Source organism: Scleropages formosus, chromosome 12 (genome assembly GCF_900964775.1).
Source record: "Scleropages formosus chromosome 12, fSclFor1.1, whole genome shotgun sequence".
Lineage (NCBI taxonomy): Eukaryota > Metazoa > Chordata > Actinopteri > Osteoglossiformes > Osteoglossidae > Scleropages > Scleropages formosus.
The window spans coordinates 25,777,135-25,790,581 of NC_041817.1; the positions used below are offsets into that span (position 1 = coordinate 25,777,135).

A 13,447-nucleotide genomic window follows, 5' to 3' on the forward strand; every position below is an offset into this window, starting at 1 on the left:
TCATAGGCAGGACTTCTCAGGTCATTTCAAGCCCCCTGTGTTGTTGTGTGACTCTCTCCCCAGCCTGTTGCCTAACTCCAAATTTTGGGTAGCTGGACATTGTCCAGACCTAACACTGCAGCAAAAATGTTGTGTCTCTGGACACTGTCCAGTCTTAATTTTGCCAAAATCAAGGTCGTCCAATCCAAATGTGGGCGGTGGAACATTGTCCAATCGTAACAGTACGTAAATCGCCATTGACCAATCCAAATGTGACGTTGCTAGATGCTGTCAAATCAGAATGCAGCATTAATTATTGCTGCCCAAACTAAATATTGGGTCACTGTTCATTGTCCATTCATAAGACTGTAAATAGATCCCATCCAATCCAAATGTTGGACACCTGGATTTTATCCAATCCTAAAACTGTATGGTTAGGTATTTCAATTTAAAAAACTACAAAATGTGGCGTTTTCTCATGTAAATGTTGACTAGCTGGACAACACCCAGTCTGAATGTTACATCAGTTTTCTGTTGCGCAGCGCAGATGTTGGGTAGCTGGACATTAACCAGTCTCCACACCGCATGGAAAAATATCGTCCAATCTACATGTTAGGTAGCCAGTCACTGTCCAATCATAGCACTGCGCAAATTGCTCTCATCCAATCCAAATTCTCGGTGTCTCGATTTCATCAAATCCTAAAAATAGGACCCACAGCATTTATGACTTTTCAGTCCCAGCCAATGATGTGTTTCACATGTACATATAAAAGCTACATGGCTGGCACAGTAGTGCAGCGAGTAGCACTGCTGTCTCACAGTGCTGGGGGGTGTGAAACATGTGGGTTCAATCTCCACTCAGTCTCTGGGGAGTTTGTATGTTCTCCCTGTGTTTCTGTGGGTGTGCTCTGGTTTCCTCCCACAGCTGAAAGACATGCTGTTCAGGTTCACCATAGTGTGTGAGTGACAGAGAGAGTGTGTTCCACTGATGTATGGATGAGTGACATAGCGTATCTAGCGGTAGAAGTCTTTGGATGCTCTGGTTTCCTCCCACACTCCAGAGACATGCTGTTCAGGTTCACCCATAGTGTATGTGTTCCACTGATGTAGGGATGAGTGACCCAGTGTAAGTAGTGTATCTAGCAGTGTAAGTCACCACAGTGAATAAGGTGTGTGGGCTCATAACACTACATAGAGTTCATTGGAAGTTGCTTTGGAGAAAAGCATCTGATTAAATATAAAAATGTAAACATTTTTCTGATAATTTCTGCAAAAGCAGCAGTCAAACCCAACCCGCTCAGCGACTCTACAAGCTGCACCCCTCCGGACTATAACCGCGGTCAGGCCAGAGGACTCTGTCCCCACATCTCCAAGGCGGTCTTTAGCACCCTGGCCTTAGCGGTGAGCCGATCACGGTTTCATGCTGTGCTGAAAGTTCCCGCCACTCGGACCCCCTGCGGTGACGCGAACTGGACCCGTGCGATCTCACCCCAAGCGTGCTCCGCTTCCCAGTTGACGGGCGTCCCTAATGCGGGGCGCGTGACGTCGATCCAAACTGACAGGGTGGTTGGGAACGGCGGCGCTGCGGCGGCCTGCGGAAATGCCATTCCCTCCTGTCTTTGTCCCGGGTTCCGCGGCCCCCCGACGCAAATGCGGGAGCGATCTCGCCGGCAGCGGCCTTTTGACAGGGTGCGACGCTCGCCGGGACGGGGGCGCTGGGGTGGTGCCGAGGCGGGGGGTTCGAGGGCTGGGAAGGGAGGGTTTCAAGGGTACATAAGAAGCTGTCAGAGAGACACATCGAAAACTGGCAAAGTTAAGACAAGTGGAAGTGACGTGAAAGTAAAACGGGCAAATTTTCGGTCTTCCCAAAGCAAAGGGCTTCGCTTCCGCTGTTTCACCTCATTTTTATCCCGAAGAGCTGATGTTGCCGCAGTAAAACGCACCGCAGGTCATAACAGGGTATCCTATCTTTTTTAAGGTGAACATACTACTTCTGGGGCAGTAGGGGGCGCAGCGGTTAAAGCTGCAGCCTTATGCTGAAAAGACCCAGATTTGAGTGCCACCTCCTGCTACAGCGCCCTACGGAGCAAGGTACCTACCTTGAATTGATACGGTAAAATTTACCCTGCTGTAGAAAGGGGTAAATCAGTGTAAGCTGCTTTGGAGAAAATCCTGAGCTGAATGAATGAATAATTTAAGCAATTCGAAGAGCATGTGACCCATCATCTGTTTTTTCGTGCAGCTCCAATCTGTCAGCACCTCTGTCCGTTCCGGTGTTTTCCGCCGAAACGGTGCAGAATCCGACAGCGCGAAGGGCCTGGTCTACGTTCCAAAGTCATTCCGCAAATCATATTTTATCAGGCGATGGCGCCTATTTCTGTTGACAGCTCTAAAATGCTCTTGCACCTTGGAGAAGCGCTGCCTGTCAGCGAATGCCAGCGGGGTGCGTGATGTGTAATGCTAATCCAAGCGTACCGCGGTACTTTACATGACTTTCACTACCAACACCATGTTGACATCTGCTGCGTACCAGTCTGAGGAGTAATTTTCCAGTGTCCCCCTTTAGTGTCAGTGATTCGGTCTCAAGTTCAATACGATGTACAAATGTTCTAGAGAATAAAATTTGCTGTCGGTTACATGAAGGCTGGATCCCTGAGATACAAATTGTCGGGTTACGCATTTTTGTTGATTAAAATTCAAGTTTACTTAGTTTATGTACAGGCAGTCCCTGAGTTACAAACGTCCGACTTACGTACAGCCCGTAGTTACGAACCACTCCCGTAAAGCCCATCACAAAAAATTCGAGTTACTGTACATACAATGGTTTGTAATAACAAACGGACGCTACTGTTAACAGTGTCTCGTGTGTTACCGTATTTGGCTTTCATTTTTTTGTTTTTACCCCTCCTAACCATGGCACTAAAGCGTAAATGTGATGCAAGTGATGGTGATGCATCCAAGAAAAGGAAAATGATCACAATTGAAGCTAAAGTGGAAATAATAAAGCGATCGGAAAAAAGTGAAACGCCAACGAACGCTGGAAAAGTGAACATTGAAGTTTTTAAAATTTTTTTTTATACCCACACACACACACACACACACACACACACACACACACACAGACATTCGTCCTCCTCCTCCTTCTCCGTCACTCTAATATAAATATCAAAAATGTATTAAAGTTTATTATTATTATTATTATTATTGTTGTTGTTGTTGTTGTTGTTGTTATTATTGTATTGTTATATTAAAAATGTTTTAGTGTATCTGGAAGTATTTGTTTAATGTTTGTTATCCATAGAAACCATACACTATATACTATATACTAAGACAAATATTTAACAAACTGTTAGATACCCACCATACCTAACTGTTCTGACATATGTACAAATCCGACTTAGAGACAAACTTGGGGACAGAACTCGTTCGTAATCCAGGGACGACCTGTATTTTAAATTATATTTTCATCAAATTTAATAATTTTCAGTTTACCTCAGACCAAATGTAACGTGTGTTTTACCCACCAAGCCAATAGATGATAGGAAGAGCATCCGAATGCAATGGGTGTGTAGAACGGCCTTAATTCAACTCCGTTCCACAGTGTTTACAGTTGGTGTCTGGTGTTCCTGAGCGACTGTGATCAAAAATGAGAGGAACTCAACTATGTTCAAGGCATGAACTGGTCTAAAATTGGCACTGAGTAAGAATTTTTGGAGAGGAAATGTTTTTTATGTCACACTTTTAAGTTTGATGCAGCTGAAAGTTAATAAAAAATAAAAGTGTTGCCATGAATTTTTTGCATAACTCATACATGCAACGAGGGATGCCTGTATTAATAAGCTTTTATTTGCTGTGATCGGGGGGGTGAAAGTGACTGGAATTACACAACTAGTTTTCTGGGTCTGATTTTTGTTGTAATGTGATGAGTCTGTGTCTTGTTTGGTTTGCAAACAGCACTGATTTATTTTGCTGGTTAAAATCCAGGGGTCAGAACTGCAGCCTTTGAACCTCCATGCAGTTTCTATTATTAACCATTATTAACTTTCATTTATCATAACTGATTACAGAAAGTCATCAAGTCAGTCATTATGTACTTCTTTACAAATGTTTCCTGATGTAGTGCTGGTGCTCCACTGCTTCTGGGATGTGTGTTTGGATCTGGCTCAGTCTGTGTGGAATTGACATGTTCTCCCTGTGTTCATGTGGGCTTCCTCCAGGTGCTCTGGTTTCCTCCCACAGTCCAAAGACATGTGTTTCAGGTGAACTGGTGACACTAAATTGCCCTTAGTGTGTGTATGTATAACTACACTGTGATGGACTGGTATCCAACCCAGAGTATACCCTGCCTCACACTCTGTGCTGCTGGGATAGGCTCTGGACCACCGCGACCCTGAAGTAGACGAGCAGTTTTCGAAAATTAATAAAATCCTTGTGAGTCATTTAAGCCGCAGTGTCCCTCGCCAGAACTTCTCATGACATGTAACAGGCGCCACCTGTTTGGACAGGTCCTCCTTCTGCTCTCAGTAAATAAATACGCCTGGGAACTGTTTCTTTTGTACACATTTAATGGCAGAACTGGACACCCCACCCCACCCCTTCTCCCTCTCCCGCTCCCTCTCCGTCCATCCACAGCTCTGTGACTGAGACCTGTCCTACACCTCCCTTTGCTCATCCATTCGCAGGCGAACACGGTGTGCTGGAGATCAGTGATCAAAGGGGAAGAACAAAGAGCCGGGTGGGTGGACGCTGGTCAGTGGGGGGGGGGGGGCTTCTGAGATTTCTGCTGAGCTGAGGGGTCTAGGAGTTCGTGGTAAACCATGCCAGGACCAGGAAGACAGATGGTAGAGCGCCCCCTACCTGTAGTGCGTACTTCAAAGCTCCTTGGGGGGGACCTTCAAAGGGAGGGGGTCTGCACTGTGCTTGGGCTCTCCTGCATTCATACTGTCATCATGATAACTTTTTGCCATCTTTACCTTATTTTACCAGAACTAGAGCATCATACCCGTTGTTAATAATCAGGGATGTGCAGCTGAGGACCATCTCCACAAGTCCCATTGGGGGTCGAATTAAAAGCTACCCCTCCCCTCAAACCATGACCCCCCCAGCCCACCGGCCCCCCGCTGCAGGGGCCTGGCAGCCTGGCACGAAGAGATGGCTCCCCAATCTGGTTACACAGGAGGAGCCCCCTGGTCATCAGACCCCTTGGGGGGGGCAAGTGTCCCCCTCCCTCTGGCCTCCAGAGGCCCCCAGAGACCCCCAGCAGCCCCCTGTCACACTGACGCCCCTGCAACTGGTGATGCGCTAGACTTCTACCCATTGAGATGGGGGTGCCAGAGGAAGGAGGTGCCTGGGGGGGGGGGGGTCCCAGGTTCAGGTCTGACTCCTCTCCTCCACGGGGGGCACAGAACAGGCACGCTCAGGACACACGCACACATACACACACACACCAGCGGGATCATCGGACCCCATCTCTACCCCTCCGTGTGCCTGATGTGGCCTTATTACCATGGTTCAACAGCCATGATGTCATTACCACACCACAAGTGGTATTAATTTGAACATTTTCCCAGCCCCCCCCCCGCCAACATCACAGCCCTCATTAGGGGGGTTTATGGGGAGTAAACATTTCGCAAAAGCAAAGTAAATACGTGCAGTAATTTAGTGCGAAGCCAAACAAAGGGTTCTGCTTTGCCCTGGTCGGGAATTTTTACAGGTTTAAATGGAGTAATAAAGTTTTAAAGGCCGACATTTTAACTGCTCATTGGCTCACTGAAAACATGGCGCTGGCACGAGGCGCCTGTTCCAGCACTTTCCACGAACGGCAATGAGCACAGCGTCCATTATTACTGAAAGTGAACGCAAAGTCGCCGCTAACCGCGGCTGAACCTCTGCGGACCAAAAAAAAGAGTCATTCGCAAAACAGCCAGCGAAATAAACACATCTAGTCGACTAGCGGACATCTCCTGACGCCTACTGGACACTCTGTGTATGACGATGACTCGCTCACGAACAGCCAGTTTTGAGTTTTACGCAAAAACCAGATAATTCGCAATAATATTTATAGAATACACTTGGGTTAATTTGTACGGAAAATATAAGCTTTTGTGAATGTATAAATAAAGTCAGAATGTATCGCGTGTTAAATTATTGCAAGATCGTAACCCAATAACGAAACGCTGAGTGTGTTTGGTCCCTTCTGGCGCGCCATAGCAGCTTATAAAAGGTGCTGTCGGTGACGTCACAATTACGCGACTCACGGTTGGCGTCCAAAGCGGAGAAGTAGCCAGGTCAACACAGCGAGTTCAGGTGAGACTGAGAGGATAAGTTTGAGGAGAGTTTGTTTTAGGCCTTCAAACGACTTAAAAAAAAATGTTGTTGGTCAAATTAGGCAGTTCCAGCTAATTTGAAAGAGAAGGAGTAATGCTTTAGTCAGTTTTATCAGAAATTTGCTGTGTTACTACGTAATTTGGCAAATTTTGGTTCAGGTTTTCCTCCTAGTATTTAGTTTTACTTTCACTATCTGAGTATGTGAGGTAACGGTCATGTAGTTGTTTTCTTGCCGTACTGTTTGCAATGCTAAGTGTTTGCAAGAGTGAAAGAATTCGTTTAGGTCTGTAGGTGACTCACTCGCTGTGTCCAAGAGGAAAAGTGTGAACATGATGATCATGTGTGGTGTCGTGGTGGAAATGATAGTCTCTCTCTTTCCATTTCAGGTGGATCGAAGAAGACAGAGGTCCACCGGTGGTATGGCCAGTGTAGGTGGCATCTAGAAATACAGAATCACTCCTGTGTTGTTTGTCCACACGCTCACACTCAGCTGACACTTGTTTCCAGCAGGCGCTGTGTGGCAGGACCAGGTTGGTGTCATATCTACCTGGGCTGCACCACCTCGTGCGCAGGATCGCCGGTGCTCGGACCTTCTCTGCGGCCGGGTCCTCGGGATCCGATGAACCTCGTGTGGTCGTCACGCCCCCGGATATGGGTGTGTTCCAGGGTTTTGTTTTGTTGTTTTTCCTCTCAGAAGTAGGTTTGTAGTTTACCTCACAAAAGCAGATTTGCCGTGAAAAACTAAAGAAGTTTTCTTGACAAACAGAATAAAATTATTCACTGTCTTGGATTGTGTCCATACCCATCCCACAACCAACAGAAAATGCTGTTAATTACAAAAATCATTGCTTACTTCTGTGCTACTAATGATTGCTAGAAGTAACCCTGGACACCATGTGGGATTTTAAAAGCTGGTAGGTGATGTTTTACATCATTTTGCTTGACTGCTGGAGCAGGCCTGTGATGCTCAACTCTTTCTGCCAGTGGCTAGGACGGTCTGGCCAGATGAGATTATGGGTCCATTTGGACCACAGGACCATCGCTTCCAACTGCCAGGCAACGTGGGCTTTGACTGCCACCTAGAAGGCACAGCTGCCCAAGGCAGAGTCCCGACAGACCATTTCGTCCCAGATGTGCTGTCAGCCCCCTCCAGCAGCGAGAGACATGAGTTTGTGTTGGCACAGTTTGTCAGCGAGTTCCCGGTAACTGTGCCATCATTTTCCTAGCTAATGGGAGGAGAAAAAAAAACACAATTTTTAGAAAAAGTAGCGTTGTTGTTTAATGCAAGTCAAAGGTTGCAGGTTCGAATCTTGCTTCCAGCAGTAGTTCCCTTGAGCAAGGTGCATACCCTAAATTAATTTGTGTAATATTACTCAGCTCTATAAATGGATAAATAATTCTGAGTAGCTTAACACTAATTTGTTTGGAGAAAAGCGTCGGTTAAATGAATAAATGTGAAAAGGGGAGTTAATGTGTAATAATGGTTGGCCGATCACTCAAGAGTCTCGATCAGCTGCTTTTTCAGTGTCTGTCTGGGGCACCAAGGTAGACTTCCTTCTGATTTGAAAGTCGCTTTGGAGAAAAGCATCCGCTAAATGAATAAATGTAATGTTAAGGGAAATTTTTCTTTTTATTGTGTTGAACTTTGTTTCCTCTGTTGTAAAGGGTCAGGAAGCTTCGCCAAGTGTCAGCAGAGCGGAGCAGTACTTTGACAATTCAAGTGTGGAGTGTGCAGTGCAGCTGTGTCCCCAGCTGTTGAAGAAAGGTAAACACTTCTGTTGTATCATACTAGTTTTGCACTCAAATGGCAAATCTCGCCCTCTGCTGTAGTACCGGTGAGCATCACGCTTCTGTTAAATTGCTCCTATTAAACTTACCCATCTGTATGGCTGGGTAAATCATTGTAAGTAGCTTAACACCGTGAAATGATCAACTAACTAAATATATGAATTTAGACATGTTCATAAGATGTAGAATCGACTAAGACCACGAAGGAGAAGCAAAGTGCTTGATGTTGGTTTTTTTGGTTGGTGTACATTGTTGACAACGGAGATGGATCCAGCTTTTAGATGCAATGCAGTTCTCTTTCTTTATACATCAGATTTTAAATCGATGTTTCCTGAGGCCCCTACTGGAGAAATGACCGTTGTGACAGTGACCCAGAAAACACAAAATGACATGACTGCATGGTCTGAGGAGGTGGGGAAGGAGAGAGATCAGCTTCTGGAAAAAGTGAGTCACTGGTCATTCTTCTGGCAGTGAAATTTCAGTAAATTTAGGATAGGATGCAATAATGCCTTTAAAAGCTCAGCTGCTGCATTGTGAAAGGAGTTTACTTAAATAGAGCAGCTCTCTGTTAACACTGAGTGTTGAGCAGCAATCCTGTCCATGTTGGTTATGATGCACCACTGTGTTTCCCCAGTTCATCAGTGGTGCCACTGAGATCTGCTCAGCTCTCCGCAATGCTGGCTTCTGGGCTGACTTCATAGACCCCAGCTCAGGGTTGGCGGTAGGTGACCCCTCCAGGAGTCTGTGTTCACAGTACCATTGTATAATGAGGGGTCTTCGTATGCTTGGGCTGTAGTCATAAGTGATATCCGCATTCGTAATGGACAGTTTTTCTGTATTTTTCAAGTTGAATTTCTATTAAAATACAGTAATTCCTCGTGTAATGCTTTAGTTCTGAAGATACAAACGTTTCCGTTTATTCCTAACAGCACTTTTTTTCAATTCTTCTAAATTTCTAAAATTTCTTGTCTAATTCTGAACTGTCAGTGTTCAATAAATAATGACATTTATTGGATGAATCAGTCAGCATCGAGCAGGAGTTTGTGGAGAAAATATATTGGCTTTGATTTTAATGTAGCTTGAATTTTTTTTAATTATTATTTTTAAAGATATAACCTAAGTGGTGAATAAGTCGAGGGATCGCTGTATTCGTTTTTATTGTGACAGTGGTGAACCTGACTGGATTTATGAACACATCAAGTTATAAAGTTTTTTTTCTTATTTTAAATCTGCTCTTGATTCAGTTCTTTGGCTGCTACACAAACAACGCACTGTTCGAGACAGATGAGCGGTACCGTCACCTGGGCTTCTACGTCGAGGACCTGGGTTGCTGCAAAGTGATCCGTCACAACCTGTGGGGGACGCATGTGTTTGTGGGGACCATGTTTACCGACGCGCCTCCCGACAGCCACATCATGATGAAGCTGCAGGGTAACTAAGAGAGAATAAGGGAAGACAGCGCTGGACTGGGATTCCAGGGTTTTGCCATGGGAAATTTTTGACTTTTCGCCATTGAAAAACCAAACTGGGATTTAGCTTAATCCTTCTTTAAAAGAAAAATACGTATCACTAAAATAAAAGTGTGTGTGTGTGTGTGTATTTTATATACATATATGTATGTAAAACGTCAAGAGGGAGGCATGTTCAATTTGTGTAAGCAGAGTCATACACTGCGTGGAGTGTTTTAGTTAATCTGTACACACTTGTTAATGGGTCTCCTCTAATGGCACTTTTGGCAGCACTCACTCTTAATGCAGCGACAGCAGCGCTGCATCACGGCCCATCGTAAATCCTCGTCACCCAGTGTGAACTGCGGGAGGTCCAAGAGCCACTGCGGGAAGTTGCCTTCTTAATGTACATGTCCTTCCTGAGATTTCTCAGGGAGGAAAATTTATTCCGGATGGAAAATAAGCATCGCTTCATATGTTAGCATATATTATGTATAATATCTAGTAAGGTGAAGTATCTGTGAAGCCTACCTCTGATTATGGGAGTAAATTATTTTCTAATATTGATGGATACAATAAATTTATGTGTGTTTAGAGTATGGTGGTTAGATTCCTTTTATTAAATTATTCTATACTTCAGTGTACCTTGCAGTGTGATGTTTGTACATTGTTACTGTGATTTTCACATTCATACAGTTGGATATTATTTTATTGTATCAGTTCAGGGGAAGTACCTTGGTCAAGGGTACTACAGTGGGAGGCGGAATTCAAACCCGGGACCCTCAAGTCCGACAGCTGCAGCACTAATCGCTACCCCACCTGATTAGTGTTTATGCTGTGGAGTTTGAGCAAAGGTGCACATTTCTTCACTCCGTCTGTATCTTGACTTCCTGCCCCTCGGTCCCTGCAAGCTTCTAAGCTGTCTGTGGGGGTGGCTCGATCTCTCCCGCAGACGCGTTTCTCCAAGGAGGGGACAGCAGTCCATGCCGAAGCAGACAATGCGTGTCGTGTGACCGAAGAGGTGCCCCGACGCGTCTGGCCTCAGTGTTGGCAAATAATACCCGCACCCCTCTGACGTGTTGGGCCCACAGTCTCTGTGGGGGGTCCTGTGATTGATGCGACTTTTTATTGGCTCTAATTGTTTTAGTAATTACTCAATTTCTCAGTTGCACACTGACCCAAAAGAACTGTCAGGGGCACTTTGGACACTTGGTACCGACAGAGCCCGTTTCCACGGTGTTTTTCTACTTCGTCAAAAGAGGTTCTTTACTCTGGTTCACTTTAAAAGCTGTTTTAATGATGCCGTGTCTCCAGGGTTGTTAAAATAAGTGCTGAGTGATGGGATTCAGTGACTACACTTGTCAAAGAACTGGGCCTTTATACGAACTGTTAGAAGAGCACGTTTCAGTTTGATCTTTGCATCTCTACCAAATAACGGGTCAGTAATGTAGGGTGTTCCACAATTATAATGTATAACACATGATTATTACTGGTAAGCATTGTCTGAGGTAGGATTGTCGGAGTTGCTGCTTGATGCTACGGTGACATTTTACCAGACCTATCAGACTGCTGTGTATAAAACCCCTGAACTGCTTTGCTGCCGTTGGTCTAACTGGGTCTAGATGTGGATGAATTGCTTTCTGAAATTGCACATTAGGAGAAAAATCAATGAATTTAATTTGTGCAGAAAGTGCTGGAAATACAAACTGCAAAACTGCTGAAGTTTTGAGATCATATGAATCATATGAAGTTAATGCTTTTTCTGGTGGCTCAAAAAATTAAAATAGTTTCCATTTCCTCTAGATGGGGTGTTTGACGCTCCACTGCATGTAGAAGGAGACCGTCTGCATTTCCCTCCTCTTGCCTGAAAGCAGTGAATATTGGGATGTTGAAACATTAATGTGGATGGATTGTAACTCAGACAGACCTCGTGTTGGGATTAAGGGATTGTGAGCTGTTAAACTCCCGGCAGCCCGCCCTGCTGCAGACAAAAACAAAACAACAACAAAAGACGCATTTTTGAGCGTTTCTCTCGGCTGTGTGTTGGTGTCTGGGAAATATTCCTGGGCGGGTATTTCACCGCTTATTTTTAATTCATGATGAAAATGTGTGTCATGCTGTTGAGCTTGTTTTTTAATTCCAGATTTCTTCCAGGCTCGGTTCTCGACAGGCTGTCTGTCCGCCCCTCAGGACGCCGCTGGGGGTGTTTGCAGGAAAATGGGATTTTGGGCCGTTCTCCCAAATCCAACTGTTTGTCATGTTCTCCTGACACATGTTCGCTTGGTTGGTCTTCGTGCAGCCGGCGAGGCGGCCGTCCTGCCGGGTTGTAATTACTCCTTGTAACCCTGTGACCTCGTCCCAGATGCCCCGCGGATCTGAAGGGAGATGGGGAAGCAAAACGTTATGCGGCCTCCCCGCCCAGAATCATTTTTGTGTCTTAACTTGCTCAGTAAACAATATAAGAAGTATAGCACCCAGTAGCAGTTCAGCATCCTGCCAGCTAATAATCATCCTCTCTGAAGAGGGAAATGTGAAAATTTTGTAAATTAATATTTTTATCAGTAAGAAAGGAAATGTATTCCACTCCAGTAGATGGCGCTATTCTTGCGTACAGGTGTGTAGGGCCAGTTGAACACCTTTTTTGTTGCACTTTAAATAAATGTTTAAACTGCAGTGTCACATGTTAAGTAGTTTTGAGATAACTTTGCACATACTGGGTCAGTCATCTCGATGAAGGGCAGCTGACAGGTGTATGCAGGATGCACAGGGGTCACATCCTGTGAATTTGTCCCAGTGCTCCCCATTCCCAGTTATTTACATTTATTCATTTAGCTGACACTTCTCTCCAAAGCGACTGACAATGTTAAGCTACTTAGAATTATATATCCTTTCTTACAGCTGGGTGACTTTACTGGAGCAATTCAGGGTAAGTACTTTGCTCAAGGGTACTTCTGCTAGTGGTGGGATTCAAACCTGCAACCTAGGGCTTCCAAGGGCTGCAGCTCCAACCACTACACTACCAGCTGCCCATAGTTACGGTCAGTCATCCCTCCATTTTGCCTGAGATCCATTTGAACTACGAAAACTGAGTGATAGATACATTCCTCCAAGGCAACTTACCATGTGATGTTTGAACACTAAGGTACTTACACTGATTTACCCATTTATACAGCTGGGTAACCTTTACTCTTATCAGTTCAGGCTAAGTACTTTCATGAAGGGTACTACAGCAGGAGGTGGGATCTGAACCTTTAACCTTTCTCAAGTCTTACGTTTGCTCTTTTCCTGGAAGAGAGCCGGAGGCTGCAGAAGGAAGGAGAACGCCCGCAGTCTAAACAGCGACATCGAAGAGCTGATTAATCTTTGTGTCAAACATCTCCGTCGAAGACAAATGCAGGAACTGAGCGGCTGCGGTGGATCTCCAGCGGCGTGTTATTTTAAGGTAGCGCCTCACTGGAGATGCTCTTTCTCAGGCAGAGGGCACCGTGGGTTTGGGGGGATTCAGTGCTGTAAAGAGGCGATATGAATTTAAAAATCCGCTGTCTCGCAACCCCTGCTTCCACCTGCCCGTCTTCTGGTGTTTCCTGTTAGTGTGAGAAGGCTGAGATCAACACTTTGTAGGGAAGGAATTAAGAACTGTTATTTCTGGATGTCTTTTCAAATGCTCTTCCAATGTCCTTTTTTTTTTTTTTTTTTTTTTAATGAAAGGTTTGCTTATGATGCCCCTCCTTGGTGGCCTTGAATTGGTGGTAAATGTCCCCCCCCTCCAAATCAGTCACACTCCTCTGGACTCCAGTTTCTTCTGTTGTGTGTGAATGAATGAGTGTGTGTGATTGCACTGTGATGGACTGGCATCCCGTCCAAGGTGTACCCAGCCTCACGCCCTGTGTTTCCAGGATAGGCTC

General features: G+C 45.2%; 1 protein-coding gene across 2 annotated transcripts; it reads left to right on the plus strand.

Annotated features, from left to right (window-relative positions):
- The first annotated feature begins 6,217 nt into the window (after nucleotides 1-6,217).
- On the plus strand, nucleotides 6,218-9,676 carry mmadhcb (metabolism of cobalamin associated Db). Of its 2 annotated transcripts, none has more exons than XM_018743264.2 (8): nucleotides 6,218-6,285; nucleotides 6,693-6,734; nucleotides 6,814-6,961; nucleotides 7,291-7,508; nucleotides 7,972-8,071; nucleotides 8,408-8,538; nucleotides 8,729-8,815; nucleotides 9,339-9,676. In XM_018743264.2, the coding sequence occupies exons 2-8, from the start codon at nucleotides 6,726-6,728 to the stop codon at nucleotides 9,531-9,533; spliced, it is 888 nt and encodes a 295-aa protein (XP_018598780.2). In that variant the 5' UTR covers nucleotides 6,218-6,285; nucleotides 6,693-6,725; the 3' UTR covers nucleotides 9,534-9,676. The 2 variants fall into 2 exon arrangements, with proteins under 2 accessions (XP_018598780.2, XP_018598789.2); XM_018743273.2 differs by having other exon boundaries at nucleotides 6,817-6,961.
- The last annotated feature ends 3,771 nt before the right edge of the window (nucleotides 9,677-13,447 follow it).

What these genes read in the sequence shown, in the direction of transcription:
- mmadhcb (XM_018743264.2), top strand. An exon ending in GAGATCAGCTTCTGGAAAAA is followed by an intron (nt 8,539 to 8,728) that starts GTGAGTCACTGG and finishes GTGTTTCCCCAG; the next exon opens with TTCATCAGTGGTGCCACTGA. An exon ending in ACCCCAGCTCAGGGTTGGCG is followed by an intron (nt 8,816 to 9,338) that starts GTAGGTGACCCC and finishes CTCTTGATTCAG; the next exon opens with TTCTTTGGCTGCTACACAAA.